General features: G+C 51.5%; 1 protein-coding gene across 1 annotated transcript; it reads left to right on the forward strand.

Moving 5' to 3' along the window:
- Positions 1-7,619: 7,619 nt before the first annotated feature.
- Positions 7,620-9,337, forward strand: PV07_03927 (uncharacterized protein; the record flags this gene model as incomplete). Its single annotated transcript, XM_016390689.1, has 5 exons — positions 7,620-8,014; positions 8,071-8,255; positions 8,311-8,539; positions 8,592-8,678; positions 8,728-9,337. The coding sequence occupies 5 exons, from the start codon at positions 7,620-7,622 to the stop codon at positions 9,335-9,337; spliced, it is 1,506 nt and encodes a 501-aa protein (XP_016252591.1).
- Between the last annotated feature and the right edge of the window lie 7,755 nt (positions 9,338-17,092).

Here is a 17,092-nt window from a genome sequence, read left to right on the forward strand (position 1 = left end):
TGCTGTAACCATAACAGTGCCCGTTAACTATTCACCTTTTGATGCTGTAAATCGATCGTTCTGTCAATCGATCTGTTCGTCGATCGCCCCATTGACGTCGCTGTCGATCGATCTCGTTCGTGATTCGCTCGCAACCTCGTTGTCGCTTCTATCCTCGTCAGTTCGCGTTCGTTACTCGTTCCAGAGTCGTCATCCCAATCATCTGCCTGAACTTGTCAAACATAACAGGATTCAATGGCTTAGTTAGCCCATCTGCAGCCATCTCCGTTGTTGGTACGAACGAGAACGCCACTGTTCCATCTGCGACCTTTTCGCGTGTGTAATGGTACTGAAATTCGACGTGTCTAGTCCTGCCATGCGTCGATGGTGTTTGCGCCATGGCTAGCGCTGCCTGGTTGTCTCCGTAAACAGTCGTCGCAACACACTGTTCGCGACCTAGTTCCTTCATAAACTGCCTCAGATAAACTGCCTCTTTGGTGGCATTGCACTGGCCAATGTATTCCGCCTCAGTTGAGGACGTCGCCGTCGTTCTCTGCTTTCTTGATGACCACGCAATTGGTCCGTTTGCAAGCGTAAACAAATAGCCTGATGTCGACTTAGTATCAACTGAGTGTTTATCGCCCCAATTGCTATCCGAGTGGCCAACGATCTCGTCGTTCTCAGTGTCCTTTTCGTAGAGAATGCCCCAGGATCTCGTTCCTGCCAGGTATCTGAATAGATGATTCATGCACTCGACCGCAACATCAGAAGGATTAGCGTTGAACTGTGCGATCTTCGAGTGAGCATAGGCGATATCTGGCCTAGTCTGATTCGCCAACCAGGCAACCGAACCATTCATCTCTTGAAAACGCTTCAATGTCGCCTGTGGACACTGATCTTGTCGTGGAACCAAAACGACCTTGTCGTCAAACGGTGTCTTCACGGATCTGCTGTCCTGGTAGCCAAATCGCTCCAGGATCACGTTGCAATAGTCCTGTTGATAAATGAAGACCTTGCCTGGCAGACGCAGGACCTGAATACCAACAAATGCCTGCAAATCTCCAAGGTCTCTCAGCTTGTAAGACGCTAGTAATTCAGTCTTTGCCTTCTCGATTGCCTTTTCGTCTGCAGCAAATAGAGCGAGATCGTCCACGTACAGAATGATGACCACACCCTGTGGATTAACAAACACAGATTGATCGCCCTGGCATCTCCGGAAGCCCATCAAGGCCAACTTGCGCGAGATATCCAGCCACCATTCACGCGGCGATTGACAAAGACCGAATAGCGCTTTGAGGAGTAGACAACAAGTGCCTTTTCCACCAAAACCAGTAGGATGTTGCATATAAACCTTCTCTGCAAGACCTGAGTTGAGGAACGCGTCAACCACGTCCAGTTGCGCAGACTCAAGATCTTCAATGCAAGCGATCGCAAGGAGTAGTCGAATCGATCCTGATCTCGCAGTCGACGCATAAACCTCGTGGTAGTCGACGCCACGAACCTGTTTGTTGCCATGGACGACCCACCTAGCCTTGAATCGATCTGGTTTCTCAACTAGTACCCAATGGCCTGTGAGAACGTTCGATCCAGGCTGAATCGGCACCACTGACCAAGTCCCATTGTCCAGATAGGCCTGATATTGCTGTTCAATTGTATGTTTCCAGCGTTCACGATCTGGCCCCTTCATGGCCTGGCTATAGGACACAACCTTGTGCCCAGTTATCGCCGCCATGTCGAGATGCATCCAGACTGCCCTGCTAGCCATTTGATCTGCCATTTCCTTAGCCTTGTGCGTTGGCTTGACGACCCTACCACTTCGACGTAGTGTTGGCGCCAATGGCTGAACAGGCGGCATCGCACCCAGAAGATTAGGTAGTCGAGGCGCTTGAATAGCATCTTCCTGTTCCAGATCAATCACAGCCTGATCTTGTTCCACACGAGACTGTGGTAGATCCAATGGCTCTTCCCTCATAAATCCTGAGTAATCAACCAGTGGCGCATCCTGGATGTCTTCATCGCTGTCGAATTCGTCCATTGTCTCAATTGGCGCGAGACAGCGACAGTTATCTTCATCAAACACCACATCCTTTGATCGAAACACTCTGCGATCAACAGGATCGTAAACCCAGTAGATGGAAGGCGAGTTACCGTAGCCAAGCATGATACAAGCCTTGGATCTGTCAGCAAACTTGCCCTGACGCTTCTCTTTTGGCACATGAACGTAAACGCGCGATCCAACGATTCGTAGATGACTCAGATCAGGACGTTTACCATTGAATCGTTCGAATGGCGTTATCCAACCAATAGATCTATTGGGGCTTCGATTGTGCAAATAAGCGGCAGTTTGCAACAGGTTCTCCCATAAGACCTCTGGTAAGCCTGAGTCCTTCCGCATAGACCTCATTTTGCTCGTAAGCGTTCGATTGAGTCGTTCTGCAACACCATTAGACTCAGGGCTATAAGGAACCGTTGCCTCTTGATAGATCCCAGCCTCTCTGAGATAGCTGAGCAATGTAGAACCCTCATATTCACCACCGTTGTCAACACGCACAAATGCCACAGGCATACCAGTGTTCGTCGCAAGATTAACGTAATGCTTCATCCAGTGTGACGCCTCAGACTTATTCTTGAGGAAATAAAGGACTACTCGTCTGGAATAGTCGTCTGTGATCGTCATCACATACTTGCTGCCATTGATCGAAGCAGGAGTTATCGGCCCAGCGAGATCGGTATGAATCAACTGATTTGGTCTAGTTGATAAGCCGCTGGTTGTGCCCTTGCGCGGAGCACGAGGTTGGTTGGCAAGGATACAGTCTTCGCAGGGTTTTCCAAATGAATCTGTGAAATCGACGCCGTCGGCAACCTTCTTGAGTCGATTGAGATAGTCAGGCGATAGGTGGCCCATCCGTCTGTGCCACAGCCTAGCCGTTTCACCACCTCGGACAGATAATGCTGAAATTGAGTCCTCGCGATGAATCTCAACAAGAGGCGAGACATTGTCCTTTGTGCCCAGTAGGTAACGTCGTCCCTCCTTTAGCACACTTGCAATTCTCTTATTGCCCTTGTATAGACCCGTATTGGCAAGGCCAGGAACGCGTTCAAGAACAGCGACCATTTCCTGTTCCTTAAGCGCGTGGATACTCAAGAGATTAACACCCAGATCAGGGAAGTACCAGACGTTATCGAATCGAATAGGCACTGTGACGCCATCAAGGTTGCAATCGATGATCACGTCGCCACAGCCCTCAGCCTCAATCTCGCTGTGATCTGCCAACCTAGCAGTCATCGATCCTTTGCGAAAGTTGATGAAATTCGTCCTGGAATAGGTCATGTGGTGGGAGGCTCCACTGTCGATCAGGAAGCCCTTTTCCTTAGCACCACAAACAGCGATCTCAGACGTGGCGATTGAATAGAAATAGGCTCGATTGGCCGACGCCCCCCCATCTTCGCTAGAATCTCTAGAAGTCGCATTCTTCTCAAGGAACCTAAGCATCTCAGGAGTAATCTGGTCGGCAATCGAAGCGTTGATAGTTGCCTTTTCCTTGCCCTTATCCTTACTTGGTTGGTCGTCATCAACACGATCAGGATTCGATCTGCAATTCTTCCATTTATGGTCGTTTGTCTTGTGTGTTCGACAGGCCCATTTCTCTGAGTCCTTATTCTTGTTTTGACCATTATTGGCATTGCCATTAGACTTGTTGCCGCGTTTGTTGTTATTGCCACTTGACTGGCCTTGAGCCTTGAAAGCATTGGCCTGATTGGCCTGATTGTTGCCTGTCGATTGCGCTGCCTTGCGCAAATCATACTGAAAGACCTTCTGCACCGCTTCATCGAAGACTATCTTGCCCTTCTCTGTGTCGAGGATCTGTGAGACCACCAGTTCATAATCTTCGCCCAATCCATTGAGAAAGATAGACACCCAGAAATCGTCATTGAAATTGTGTCCAAGTGCCTCAAAACCTGATCGATTGGCGCGTAGTTTATTGACGTATTCTTCCAGTGTTGCGAACTGTTTAGATAGGTAACTGTTAACCAGTATCGTCTGTCGATAGACTGCCGCGAGGCCTTGCTGTTCGTAAGCCTGTTTTAGCTTTGCAAGAACATCCTTTGCGGTCTTCTCATGTACAATGAGTGGTTTGACGTGATTAGCACAGAGATTGTAGATCACCCCCTGTGCCTTTGAGTTCACTATCTCCCATTTCTCAAATCTCTCAATCTCTTGACCAAGCCATTGATCATAGTTCGCGTCAAGCGTAGGGATATCAAAACCCTTTTCAGGTCGTGGTTGCTTGCGCGCTAGGAAATCCGACGTTGCTTTTGCTTTTGCTTTGGTATCCAGTGTCTCTGGATTCACAACTACCGGTCGCGAGATCGCAGTATAGCACTCCTGGGCGCGGAGTTCCATCTCACAGGCTGGCAACCAGACTGCGTAATTGGACTTGCCTTGTAGGATCAAGCGATTCTTGCGATTATTGGACCCCCCCATGTTGCCTATTGTTCCACCTTTTCTGCTTTTAATTTGCTTAGGAATTCGTGGTGGGATAGGCTAGGCAGGGGCTGTGATCGAGGATTGGTAGGAATTTTCCGATTGTGGCCGATTGGCGCTCGGTTGACGCTCTGCCAGAGGCCAATTCGGCGATCTAGGCACAGCCACGCACCCCGCGGTGTTGGTCTGTCCAATGATAGAGGGATTAACAGGCCGATCCGTGATAGAATCGCCTGAGATTGGTGGGCGCGATTTGTTGTTGGTTTGACTGCCTGCACGGTTCCAACCAGGACACCGTTGCTGCACAACCAACAACACAACCCGCAGAACGAAGGATAGGTTATTCCTGCTAGATAGCCAGGAAAGGATGACCTAGGATGAACCAAACGACGCTTGAGCAACGCGCAATCAAGCGTTTAGGCGCTCATAACCTGTAGAACTAACTTCATGAATTGATTGATTGTTCTATCTAGTGGGAACGGTCGCACGGCAGTTTGACTTGCCGGCGTGTAAAAACTAGCCGGATAACCTTCCTAATCAGGTTAGGGCAATAGCCCCGCCGGGTTGATTGTCGTTTGTCGATAGCGGAAAGCCGAGACACTGCAACAGGCTGGCGATTTTCTTCGACAGCCGCTGGGACGAGCGGGCGAGGGAGTACGACCGGAGCAGTTCTAACCCGTTGTTTATTCCAAGTTGGACCGTTCGGACCATTTCTGGGGGATCGTCGCCGTTGGCAGCCATTCCACGGCCGGGCAAACTGTGGACGTATATCAGGAGTAGTGTGGACAGCGCCGACGATAGGAAAAGGTTGAAGAGCGGCTGCTGCTTTGCGTACAAGCCGCATGTTTTATCCGCTATGACAATCATCTCGATGTTGTCATTCGAGAACTGGATCATACGTTTCACTTGTTCGATATTCCCTTGGAAGGTTTGCGTCGAAAACAACAGCGGGCGCATAAGGACAATTTTGAACTGATTCGCGCGGAGGTACAAGACGAATCGCAGTAGCTGAGTACGTCGGTCAGGTGGTCTCCCGGGGTCGTTTTGATCGAGAAACGGCCGGTCTCGTAGGATCCGTAGCTCCTTGGGCAAACTTTCCTCCCAACGCTGTACCTGGAAGTCGAGGAACTCGAAATCTTCGTTGCTGATCGTACGTTTTAGCTGGCCACGCTCATCTGTCATGGCAGTCCATGCACGGGGTCCCATTCTCATGTAGGAGGTCATTGCCTTCAAATAGGGAGGCATCTTTTCCTTCAATAGCATCGTCAGTACTCCCCTCTTGGCCCGAAGATGTAGCGGAACATACCATTTCAGGAATCTCAATGTCGGAATCATTCAGACCCAGGGGAAGACCGGCGTTGAAGTTTAATTGGCGGTCGAGATACATGCAAGTCCACAGCACAGCAAGCACTTGCGCGTTCTCGGCCTCGCTGGCCAGGTGGCTTCGTCGTACGTTCTTCAAATGCAGCCCGGCTTCAACCATGATACGAGATGCAATGACGACGTAACGTGAAGCAAGGCGAGAGTCATCTTGGAATATGTGATAAAATGCCTTGCAAGTCAGCTTCAAGCTCTTGGGAGGCGATCATGGACTACCCACCGTGAGAAGAAGGAGAATCTGACCTCCCAGGGTGAATGTCCTGGCCAGGATGTGATCGGTAATGACTGGGATCAGGTCGTCGTGGATTTTCCTCGCCACTGGACTGAAGCCTCCGCCTTCAGCAAGCAACGAAATAGCCATCACCATCTTCAGGTGGGCAATATCAACATCTGCGGATGGAAACGAAGGAGAAGAAGAAGGAGATGGATGAGAGGCGACACAACCGGTGGGATAGTCCACGCCCTGAAAAAGGGAAGTGGCCAGCTGCTGCAAAGATTTGCTGTCCAAGATCGGGTGCAGAATTTCGATGGACTCGTGGTAAAGCTGAATCAGTCGGAGCGAATCCTGCAATTGCAGCCCGTAAAATGGTGATGAGCCTGCATTAGGATGCAAGCTGCAAGGATTTTCTCCCTCTTCATCAGCATTCACCGATCCAGCCAATTCTGTGTTGAACCATGGTCTTCCATTGCTTGCGCCGTTTTCCTGGCGAAGGATGATGCCTGCTATACCAAAACCGAATTCTGCACTGGTAGGACCTGCAAAGGCCGGCGACAGTGCATGAGTGGTGCTCTCGCTGTTTTGTTCCAGTCTGTGGGCATTTTGGTCGATGAAGGTGCGACGATGCTGGACTGTCTCCTCGCTCCTTGACTCTTGCTGTTGGCGTTCTAGAACGGCAATCTTTCTCTGAAGCTGAGAAACAATATCGGTCAGCTCGGCCAGGCCCCTAGTCGAAGCATTAGCGAGAGGAGTGGACTAGCATGCCGGGTTTGTTACACTTGGTTAGGTATCCTTGAATCTGGGGTTTCTGGGGTTGCACTGGAATGCCCGTTGATGCTCCCCCGACCTTCAGCCTGGATTTTACTGTATCGGCAATTGGATGAGCGCCGCTGACACGGTACACACGGTAATTGACCGTCACAGCGAATCTTGCGGGCTTTGCAGAACACGCATGCCTGCTCCACGTATATCGCCCTTTTCCGGGCGGCCGGGTCTTTGGCGCGCGAGCGTCTGGGGGCAGGAAGTTGTCCAACTCTGCTCTCGGAATGCCCCAGCGCACCACGAAATCGTTCTGTATCGGCACCGAGCATTGTCAGTGGGGAGTAGATTTTCTGTGCGCAGAGCGGTTTGTGCCAGAGGAATGGGACAGGAATAAGAAGGCCAGTTCCGGGCCCTCGGTTAACAATGATGCCTCACGACCCCGACGTAAGCCCCAAGTCCAGCAGCTCCGGTGCGTTAGAGTTTAACCCAGGCAGCCAGGCGAGCCCGGGCTGCCAATTCGGAAGCCCAGACCAATCCCTGAAACAGCCAATTAATAGCGACTTGGACCATCTTGGCTGAAAGCTGGCGGAATGCGCAACGGAACGGGTCAAGCTACAGCATTGAAATGGGTGGCGATGTTTGAAGGGTCGCCGTCAGTGTGCACTACATCCCCGGAACTATTCGCAGAATGAGTTGCCGTCTTACAAGGCCCCGGAGGCCCCAGACAGCTCCGGATTACATGCTAAGAAAGTCGCGTAAATAGCTTGAAGTCACAGAAAAGCCAGTGTGACACCCATGTCAGGAGTGTCAAGACACCACGATCGGATCTCAATGGAAAGTCGTAATCATACCCAGGGTCGGTTGAAACGGGACCACTGTCTGCTCAAAGTTGTCGTTGTCGGGGCTGGAATTGGTGGTCTTGCGTGTGCAATCGCATGTCGAAGAGCCAATCCACCGCTGGCCGTCACTGTTGTTGAGCGAGCTCCAGAGATCCTCACAATTGGCGCAGGAATCCACATCCCTCCCAACGCCTGCAGAATCGTTACGCATCTCGGCCTGTTAGAAGAACTGAAGCAGGCAAAGGCGTATTCTGTCGAAGGGTTTACCTTAAGAAGATACAAAGACGGAAATGTTATTGTTGAGAAGCCGATGGGAGAAAGAATGGAACGAGAATATGGGGCGGAGTGGCTGTACGTGTCCCGATATACCATTTTGATTCGGGCGAGCCGACACTGATAGGAAGCAGAGCCATTCATCGAGGGGACTACCAGAACGTCTTGTTAGAGGCTGCTCGAAAGAATGGTGCAAAGATAATCACGAACGGGGAAGTCACCGGTATCGAACAAGGCACTGGAGAAGATCTCGGGAAGCAGATTGTTCTGATGAAAGATGGAAATCGCATGATGGCAGATATTGTGGTTGGCGCGGATGGTAAGTGGTGGCAGTTGCGGTTGCAAAGATCTGATTGTTTTGACGAATCATGCAGGTCTCTGGTCTGGAATTCGAGAGTATGTCTTGGGCAGACCTATGCCGCCTGTTGAAACCGGCGATCTTGCATATCGAGGGACCTTCACGCGAGAACAGCTGAAAGGGTTCAGGAATGAAAAGATTGACAAACTGATCGAAGCATCAAATGTCCAAGTTTGGCTGGGTTCAGGACGACACGCAGTGTTCTATCCATTAAGAGACAAAACAGAGTATAACCTCGTGCTGCTGTGAGTTTTTCACTCCCTCTTGATGAGACAACGAAACTTACAGATGCACAAGTTGCGCGGACAATCTCCCAGAAGGTGTCCGGGCGTCGCAAGGAAGTCTTGAAGAAATGGCAGCCAACTTTGAAGGCTGGGATCCGACGTAATGACCTCTCCGTCGAACCTTTATCCCGATATGACTGACTTTCCAGCTTGAACACCATCATATCATGCTTGAAGTCGGCCTTGAAATGGAAACTTCTCCATTTTAAAGAGCTTGACCAATGGACAAAGGTGTGTTTCCGAAAGCTTGTGCGGAAGCGACCTCAGCTCACTCCAGACAACCAGGGCCCGGTCGCTTTGCTCGGCGACGCTTCCCATCCCACTCTGCCGTACCAGGGCCAGGGGGCCGCGATGGCTGTCGAAGACGGTGCCATCCTGGGACTCCTTCTCTCCCGGCTGCAGAATAGTGGTATTTCGCCCGTCGCCGAGGAGAGGAGCGCACAGTTGACCGACCTCCTTCATTTGTATGAAGATTTGAGGAAGAAGAGAACGGAGGTCAATGTAGCCGGTGCTGTGCACACGCGACACTTTTATCATCTGGCCGACGGAGATGAGCAACTCAAACGGGACCAGGAGCTGGCCGGGCTTCCCGCGTCTGGTTGGCAGGGCGCCTGTAGTTTCAATTGGGGAGATGCTGCTTACCAGAAAAACTTGTTGGGATTTGACGTCCTTGCAGACGCCGACAAAAATTTCGACGACTGGTTGTGCAGAGGGTCCACGAGCAGGTGGAAAGTCACGAGGCCGACAGGAATGTTATAAGGGGAATCCGTAGTACGAGCAGCTTGAGCCTCGGCGTCGCGAGAAAAATGGACTATTGGCGCATGGGCTAGAGGAATCAATATCATGGAGAGTGAATGGGACGTAGTGACAGAAAACCCAACATGTGTCCCTGTAATGTTCGTCTATGGGCAGAACTGGACGTGAACGAAGTAAATGAATCACTAATTGTGAGAACCTCAAATCTGTTCCGTATTACTGGGAGGGCCTCCTGACTATCAAGCTGCACGGAGACTCTCTTTTCATGGTCGCCCAAGTAGAGAGAGAGGTATATCCCGAGAAACAACATTGTGGACCTATAGACAGAGACCGGAAAACTAGGAAGAAATCTTCCCTAAATATCCAATCCATCCAGTTAGCCCTCAATCGTGGTTGCCTTCCCGCCCTTTATTTCGACGGCCATGTTGCTTTCAGTGTCCTCGACCTTCACCTCCAAGACGTCCAGAGGTGCATCAATCTTAGCATTGAATTCTTTCTTTGGGTTGATCAAAAATGTAGAAGCTAAAGCTTTGTTAGTCAATCCGTATCAACGCAAAAACTGAAAGTGTAAGCTCACCTGCAAGACCAAGGGTCGCAAAAGCGACGGCGCAAATGAATACATCGCGGAAACCGATCACATAAGCCGCTTTGAGGGCTTCCCCTGCCGCCTCAACTACCTCGACGGTGACACCGGGCAATTCCAGCGCTGCTTCGACCGCACCAGCACTCAAATCGGCGATCAGAGCACCGATATTGTCCTCTGACACACCCAGTGGAATGACGGCGGCGGCGACTTTGGGGAATAGATTGCTCGTGAGCCCTTGGTTGAACAGAGCACCATAGATGGCAACAGCGACGGATCCCCCCGTGCTTCTGATCGAGCCCATTAGACCCGAGGTGACGGCAATGAGTTCAGGTGGAGTCGAAAGTTGGGCCGTGGTGTAAAGCGTGATGACGCCGCATCCTAAACCAGAGCCATAGAAGGTGACATAGCCCCAGAAATGAGACTCGGGTGTGGTTGTGTTGACCGAAGCCATCAGAGAGGCGTAGATGATGAATCCAATATTCGACGCCATCGCCGTGGCTCGCACCGTCTTGGTGCGATAGATGTAGCCTCCGATGAGGAAGGACATCAAAAGGAGACAGATGAACGCAATGCTGTAGCAGACCAGCACTCGGAACGTCGAGATCCCGGTGTTGATAATCTCCATGGAGAAGGGGAAGTAGATGTTGGCGGACATGAAAATGTACCCTTCGATGAAGACCGCCACCAGCGCAAGTGGGAAATTTCGGTTTTGGAAAAGACCGTGGTGAAAGAGCCCGTCTTTCTTGATCTTCCATTCATAGCCGATGAGAAGGAGAATGAAAACCACTCCGATGAGGAAAGGAGCGAGGATATGTGCGTTCGTCCAGCCGAAAGGGTTCTGAGAATAGGAGAGGCCAAGGCAGAAGAGCACCAAGCCTGCAATATACAGGAAAAACCCTACCCAATCCAGGCAGCGCACCTTCTCCTTGAAGGTCAAGGTCAACTGTAACTCTCTCGGTGGTGGGTTGTAAAGCGTTGCCAGCATGACGGTCGAGAGAACGTAGATGCCTGCGCAGATATACCAGTACGTCCGGAACCCAGCCGGGTTGTTGTTGGTCAATGCTCCGCCAACAAGCAAGCTGAAGAGGGATCCGAGAGCGATGGCAGAATTGCAGGCACCCTGGGCAAAAGAGCGGTATTTGCGAGGCATGGTTTCCGAGGCCACAGCGTGGACAAGCGGCTGAGCCCCGAACGACGCACCGCCCAAAACGAAGCCTGCAATGGCCATTTGCATGGAGGATGCTCTGGCCACAATCATGCTGCCAACAAACCCCAAGGACGTTGGCACCGCCAGGAACCACTTTCGCCCCCAGAGGTCAGCGGCTCGTGCAATCGGAGGAATTGTGGCCGCCGTCAGAATGTTGATGGCTGTTGCGGGCCATGAAGAAAGAGATTCCCCCCCGACCACGGCGGCGATGGATCGAGCGTAGACACCTGCGCCGACGATGAACAGCATCTGACAGAAATACTGACTGCAGAGAGCCTGCCATCATGATAAGTGTGCGCTCATCTTCAGGGTGAACTTGGAAGGTAAGCTACCAGGAGGAGAGCGAACTCCTTTTTGTGGTTCCAGATGACCACCTCCTCGTCCAGGGACTCAGCTGGCGAGCCCAACGACTGGACTTTTTCCTTGGTCTCGTCCATTTTCGACTCTGTGGAAGACATAGATGTTGAGCGTGGTGCCCTGAAGGAGCTGTCTGAAAGTTCCAAGGCCTATTAGAGGGTGTCACGAGTGGGAAGTCTAGTACCAGTCTTTAATAACCACCTGGAGTGAGTGTGCCCACGTTCTCCGGATGGGGTATACTCCTAGCTCGACACGGATCCCCAGATTCCAGCGCAAGGAAAAGATTCCAAATTTCCAAGCCTTGGCTTCGTGGGGAAAGCGCTCGCTACAGCAACGTGGCCCTTCTGCCGAGCCAAAAACATGTGTTTGGGCTTGCCTGGAACCTCATTCCGTTGAAGGTCCTTTCAATTCCGGCCAGGCTTGGAATGGACGTGATGTTCGATTGGAGCAGACTACGTGGCCCACCTGGATCCACCAGATGGGACCCGAGGAGGCCGGGGAGACTGTGGGGTAATCGCAAGGCTGAGTCTGAGTCCCCTTGGTGTTCAAGTCTCTTACAACCAAGTCAGGGCGCAACTGTAGGCCATCAGTGCACATAATGGTTGATACAGTCCGGGAATTCGCGGAGAAGCGTATTCGCCTATCTTCGTTTGTGGTCGCTCCAATACGAAACGAGCGCACTGCTGTGCATTGGCTACGTGTGGTTAGCTGGCAGCGACTGGTCAGAGTCGCTCGTCCTTCGAGGGTGCGTCTAGCATTCACGAAATAGTCCTCGCTATCAATCCCCATTAACTTTATGCTCCGACACGTGAGAATACAATGCTACTGTCGCACTGTGCGCTCTTCTGATGGAGCCGGCATGGGCTATGCATATCTAGACATATCTATTATATAGAAGCTCATATTTATCGAATTTCTCGAGCCAGGGATTAACGAAAGTACTACTACCAAGCTAGTACCGGTTTGACGACCTGAAATTGAATGAGATTTGAACAGGCCAGGACTGAAGAAGGATAACTTACCTTTCCCGACTTCATATCCCTGACTGCCTGCTCTATTTCCGTTGATGGGTATGTCTTGCACAGGCCGCTGATGGGTAATAACCCGTCTTGAAACATTTTGATGAGACGAGGTATCAGCTGAGAGGGGGTTAATAAACCTCATTTTGCTGGTGGAAAGTGAAAACTCACCTCTTGAGGGTTGGCACAAGCGCCTGTAATTCCGATGACCTTCTTGCAGTGGATGAGCATATCCATTGCTTCAACCCTGAGACACTCCCCCGGCGGAGGAGTGCCGACAACAGCAAGCGTTCCCCGTTGGGCGAGCGCTCTGATACCACTATTGATCGCGCCGATCGAGCCAGTAGTGTCGACAATATAGTCAACACCGTGCGCGGACACTTCCCGGATTGCGGCTTCCATATCCTTGTACTTCCTCCCATCCAGGGCGTGCGTAGCCCCTAGAGATTTCGCCAGTTCCAACCTTGAATCAACGATATCGATGGCTACAATTTCAGCGACGTTTAGGCTTCTGGCTGCCATGAGAGCACAAAGACCCACTGCACCAAGTCCCAAGATAGCAATACTGCTGCTCGATTTTGGCTTCAAAACATCCATGACGGTTCCAGCACCCGTCATGAACCCGCAGCCCAGAGGTGCCAAAAAGGATAGATCTTCCACCGGCCCTGCGTACTTGACCACAGTTCTGGCGTCACAGATCGCGAGCTTGGAAAACGACGACTGGCCAAACACTGGACCTCTTACGAAGTCTCCATTGGGGCGGCGAATTGAAGTATCGTCCAGGCCTCTGGTGCCTCCAAAGTTGGTGAGGGCGATGTTGACGCAGGCCCCTTTGCTTCCTTCCTGACATGCTGAGCAACTCATGCAGGAGGCGAAACCAAGTATTACCCGGTCGCCCTCTCTGAGCCCCGAACTTTCGAGACCGCTGCCCAGCCTGAGGATAATGCCGGCGCCTTCGTGGCCAGCTATTACCGGGAAACCACCAATGGGCATTTTCCCCTGCTGCATAACGAGGTCCTGGAAAATTTGGAATGAGTCGGAGCCGTTCTGTTTTCTTCGACAAGGGGCTCTCTCACCGTATGGCATATTCCGGAATATTTAATTTCGACAAGAAGCTCATTCTCGCGTACTTCGTCCAGGACAACATCCTCGAGGTTGAAAGGTGCGTTGGGTTTGTCCACAACAAGGGCTTTAGTAGGGATGTTTTTCCAGGGCAAGGAATCCATAGCTGTATTTTGATTCTCGTCTCAGAGTGACTGACCCTTGCAAAGAGGTCCTGTCTTTGATATTCCAGAACGAAGTGCTGCCAGGCCCTTTCCAGGAGAAAGGATTCAATGTGCTGGAATCCGGGTCGCGACGAGTTTCGGCTTTCCCCATAAGCGCGAGTGCAACTAAGATCCCACCAGTCACCGAATTGCAACGTAATGTTTGTTTTTATCTCGGAACCGGTGGCGGAATAGGAGCAGGGAGTCTGGAGTCTGGGGTGCATTAAGATCAGGCAAATCAGGTCCCCAGATCCCTTCCCGGGGATTCGGAGCGTCAGGTCTACACCAAGCTTCTCCATTCTTAGTTGTTGCCTCCGACGCCCCGGGGCTCCGAGATTTGTGGTAGAATCGGCGAGTTCGGAACTTGATTTGTGGGAAGTGCCATGTTCCGTTAATGCCCATGTTTCAAAGACTTGAGAGTGCACTTGTGCTCGATCTAGATTGGCATTGACGGTCTCAACGACGCAATAAATGATTTTTTACAAAGAGGATATTGTGGATAAGCGCACTTGGTATTATCGGAGGGAGGCATCATCGGCAAACAACATGGGTCGGATAATATGAACATTTAATTCGCAAGCGAGCTTGTCCATGGCGCTCTCGCCAACATCACAATGAGATATATACGCTCTTCAGCTCGGTCCAATAGTCGGTGCAATACTTAGACAACTCCCGTCCATCGCCACTCTGTTTCCACCCACCAAAGGGCAAGTCGACTGCCATGGTCGGCGATGAGCAGTTCACGCCCACACTGCCCGCTTCGAGCGCCTTGGCCACTCTCAATGCCCGTGAGACATCCTTTGTAAAAACACTGGCATAGAGACCAAACTCGGTGTCATTCGCACGCTGAAGAACCTCTCCCTCGTCGGAAAAGGTGTTGACACAGACAACAGGCCCGAAAATCTCTTCCTTCATAACCCTGGAGTTCTCTGGGGCGTTAGAGATGATGGTAGCCTCCACAAAATATCCCTCCTTGCCCTGGCGACCACCGCCTAAGGGTACGCTCAATTTATTCTCCTTCGCGTAATCGAGATAGGACATCACACGGTCGAATTGTGCCTTGTCGACCTGTGGTCCGCGTCCCGTCCCTGCTATTAGCGGGTCGGCGGCTGGGAAGAGCTCTGCCATAGCAGTCTTCATTTTCTCCGTAAATTGCGTGGCGATGGACTCGTGTACGTATACCCGCGAACTGGCGATACAAGACTGCCCACTGTTCAACAGGATGCTCATTGTGGCAGCAGGGACGGCTTTGGCCAAGTCTGCGTCCTCAAACACGATGAGGGGAGACTTCCCGCCGAGCTCGAGCGTGACTTTCTTCAGATTCGACTCCGCCGCAGCCTTTTTGATAGCACGTCCTGCGATAACGCTGCCCGTAAAGCTCACCTTACGGATATCCATGTGCTTTGCGATTGCCTCGCCACAGGGACGGCCGTACCCAGATAGGATATTGAGTACGCCTTTCGGTAAGCCGATCTCTCGGGCTAACCGGCCGACGACGAGAGAAGAAAGAGGCGATTTCTCGGATGACTTCAATACTAACGTATTGCCAGTGACAAGTGCTGGGCCGACCTTGTTAATCAGCATGAGCAGCGGAACGTTCCAGGGAGTGATAGCGCCGCAGACTCCGAATGGTTGCCGGAACGTGATGTTCACGAAGTCCTTGGTGTTGAGGCTCGAATCGCCGGTCACGTCCAGTGCTTTCCCCGAAAAGTACCGTAGGTTATAGACTGACAGTTTGACCGAGACTTGCAGGGTTGACGATGTTAGTCCTAAATTACTGTAGATCAGGGATAATGAAATCGCGAGCTTACAATCGTCAACATATGGCTTGCCCATAGTTATAGCCTCGAGATAGGCAAGCTCATCGGCGTTCGCTTCGATAGCATCGGCGAGTCGATTCAGATAGCTGATCCGCTCAGCTGCGGATAGGGCAGACCACGCCGGGAACGCCTCCTTCGCAGCGTTGACGGCGAGGTCGACATCTTCGACGTCAGCTTCGTAGACTGATGCGGCTAACTTCTCTGTCGTAGGGTTGTAGACATCGAATCTTTTACCAGATACCGAAGGCACGAACTCTCCGTTGATGAAGAGCCTATCCTCAATATGCCGGGCTTCGAACGACTTCGTGACGCCGGCCTCATTGACTGCAGCGGGTGCCATATTAATCAAGTGCAGCTTCGTATTGCTCTCGAAACTACCAATATGTCTGGCGCCAGACAGAAGGCCAACAGCCACCAGTCTTCTTATGTATCGGTGGTCGGAGGATGTGAGCTTGCCCGGAAGAACGCAAAGCTCCCGCGTCAAAGGCCTGCCAGACTCATGAGCTGGGCAACGGCGTTTTGATTAGAACTCAGATTCTCTGTTCGACGTCGACAAGGTCCGCGGTTCGGCGTGAGACCAACCCGTACATTAACTCGTGAAACACGCCTCCACGCCAAGGTCCGAGGCCAAGTAGTAGGCTGTCAGATATGGCATCGACCCCATATCTGGAGAGAAAATTGATACCATTCGAATCGGATCAGCAGGGACATTGGCATCAACGAGGCGTACGGGGGATCCGAATTTGACATCCCAGGGCCGAGAATTCGAGGACAGCTGGAACGGAGAACTGGGGTAAGTGCTCATTCCGTGACTTATTCCGCGGCGTGTTCCGCGGCCAAGGCAAGCGTAACTACAGATGGTTTCTGTGTATGGAGAAGCCCCAACATCCTGACTACCTCAAGTTAGTTGGGGTTTGCGATACGCACAATACGCAGCATCGGCATGATAGTTGTCATGAGCGAATCTGATTGATGGAGACAGAATGGCAGAGAGATATCAAATACGCACTCACCGCCGCACAGGAGAAGACTATAAATGAAACAGTCAAGGGCACCCTCGAGCTGTCTCGCTTGGCTAGCAGTCCTACTGATATGTACGAGCAAGCAATAAACGCGCGGATGAGATTCAGAGAGGGCAAAGGAGAACACCATGGGTGTTCATGCATGTATGACCACTTGTGAGGAAATGTACCGCACAATTTCAGGGGATAAATCTGTGAAGCCACAGAGTCAAATGAAATTGCAATCAATTCAGGCCTATTTTAGGAGCTTCAGTCGGTAGTCCGGGTTTCGTAGGTTTTTTGTAGCCTTTTTGACATGAGGCTTTGCCTTCGATGGTCCATAAACGGCTCTGGAACAGGCCGTAAGCGGTAAGCCCATCCAGAAGTTCAATCCAAGAGCGGCACAAAGCATGATTCTCAGCGAGGTGCTGGCAATGAACGTAAGGTTAAGAATGCTCTAACGCTCTTGATCTATAAGGAACTCACGACTAGGGTCCAACAGT

This window comes from Cladophialophora immunda (genome assembly GCF_000835495.1).
Source record: "Cladophialophora immunda strain CBS 83496 unplaced genomic scaffold supercont1.2, whole genome shotgun sequence".
Taxonomy (NCBI): Eukaryota; Fungi; Ascomycota; class Eurotiomycetes; order Chaetothyriales; family Herpotrichiellaceae; genus Cladophialophora; species Cladophialophora immunda.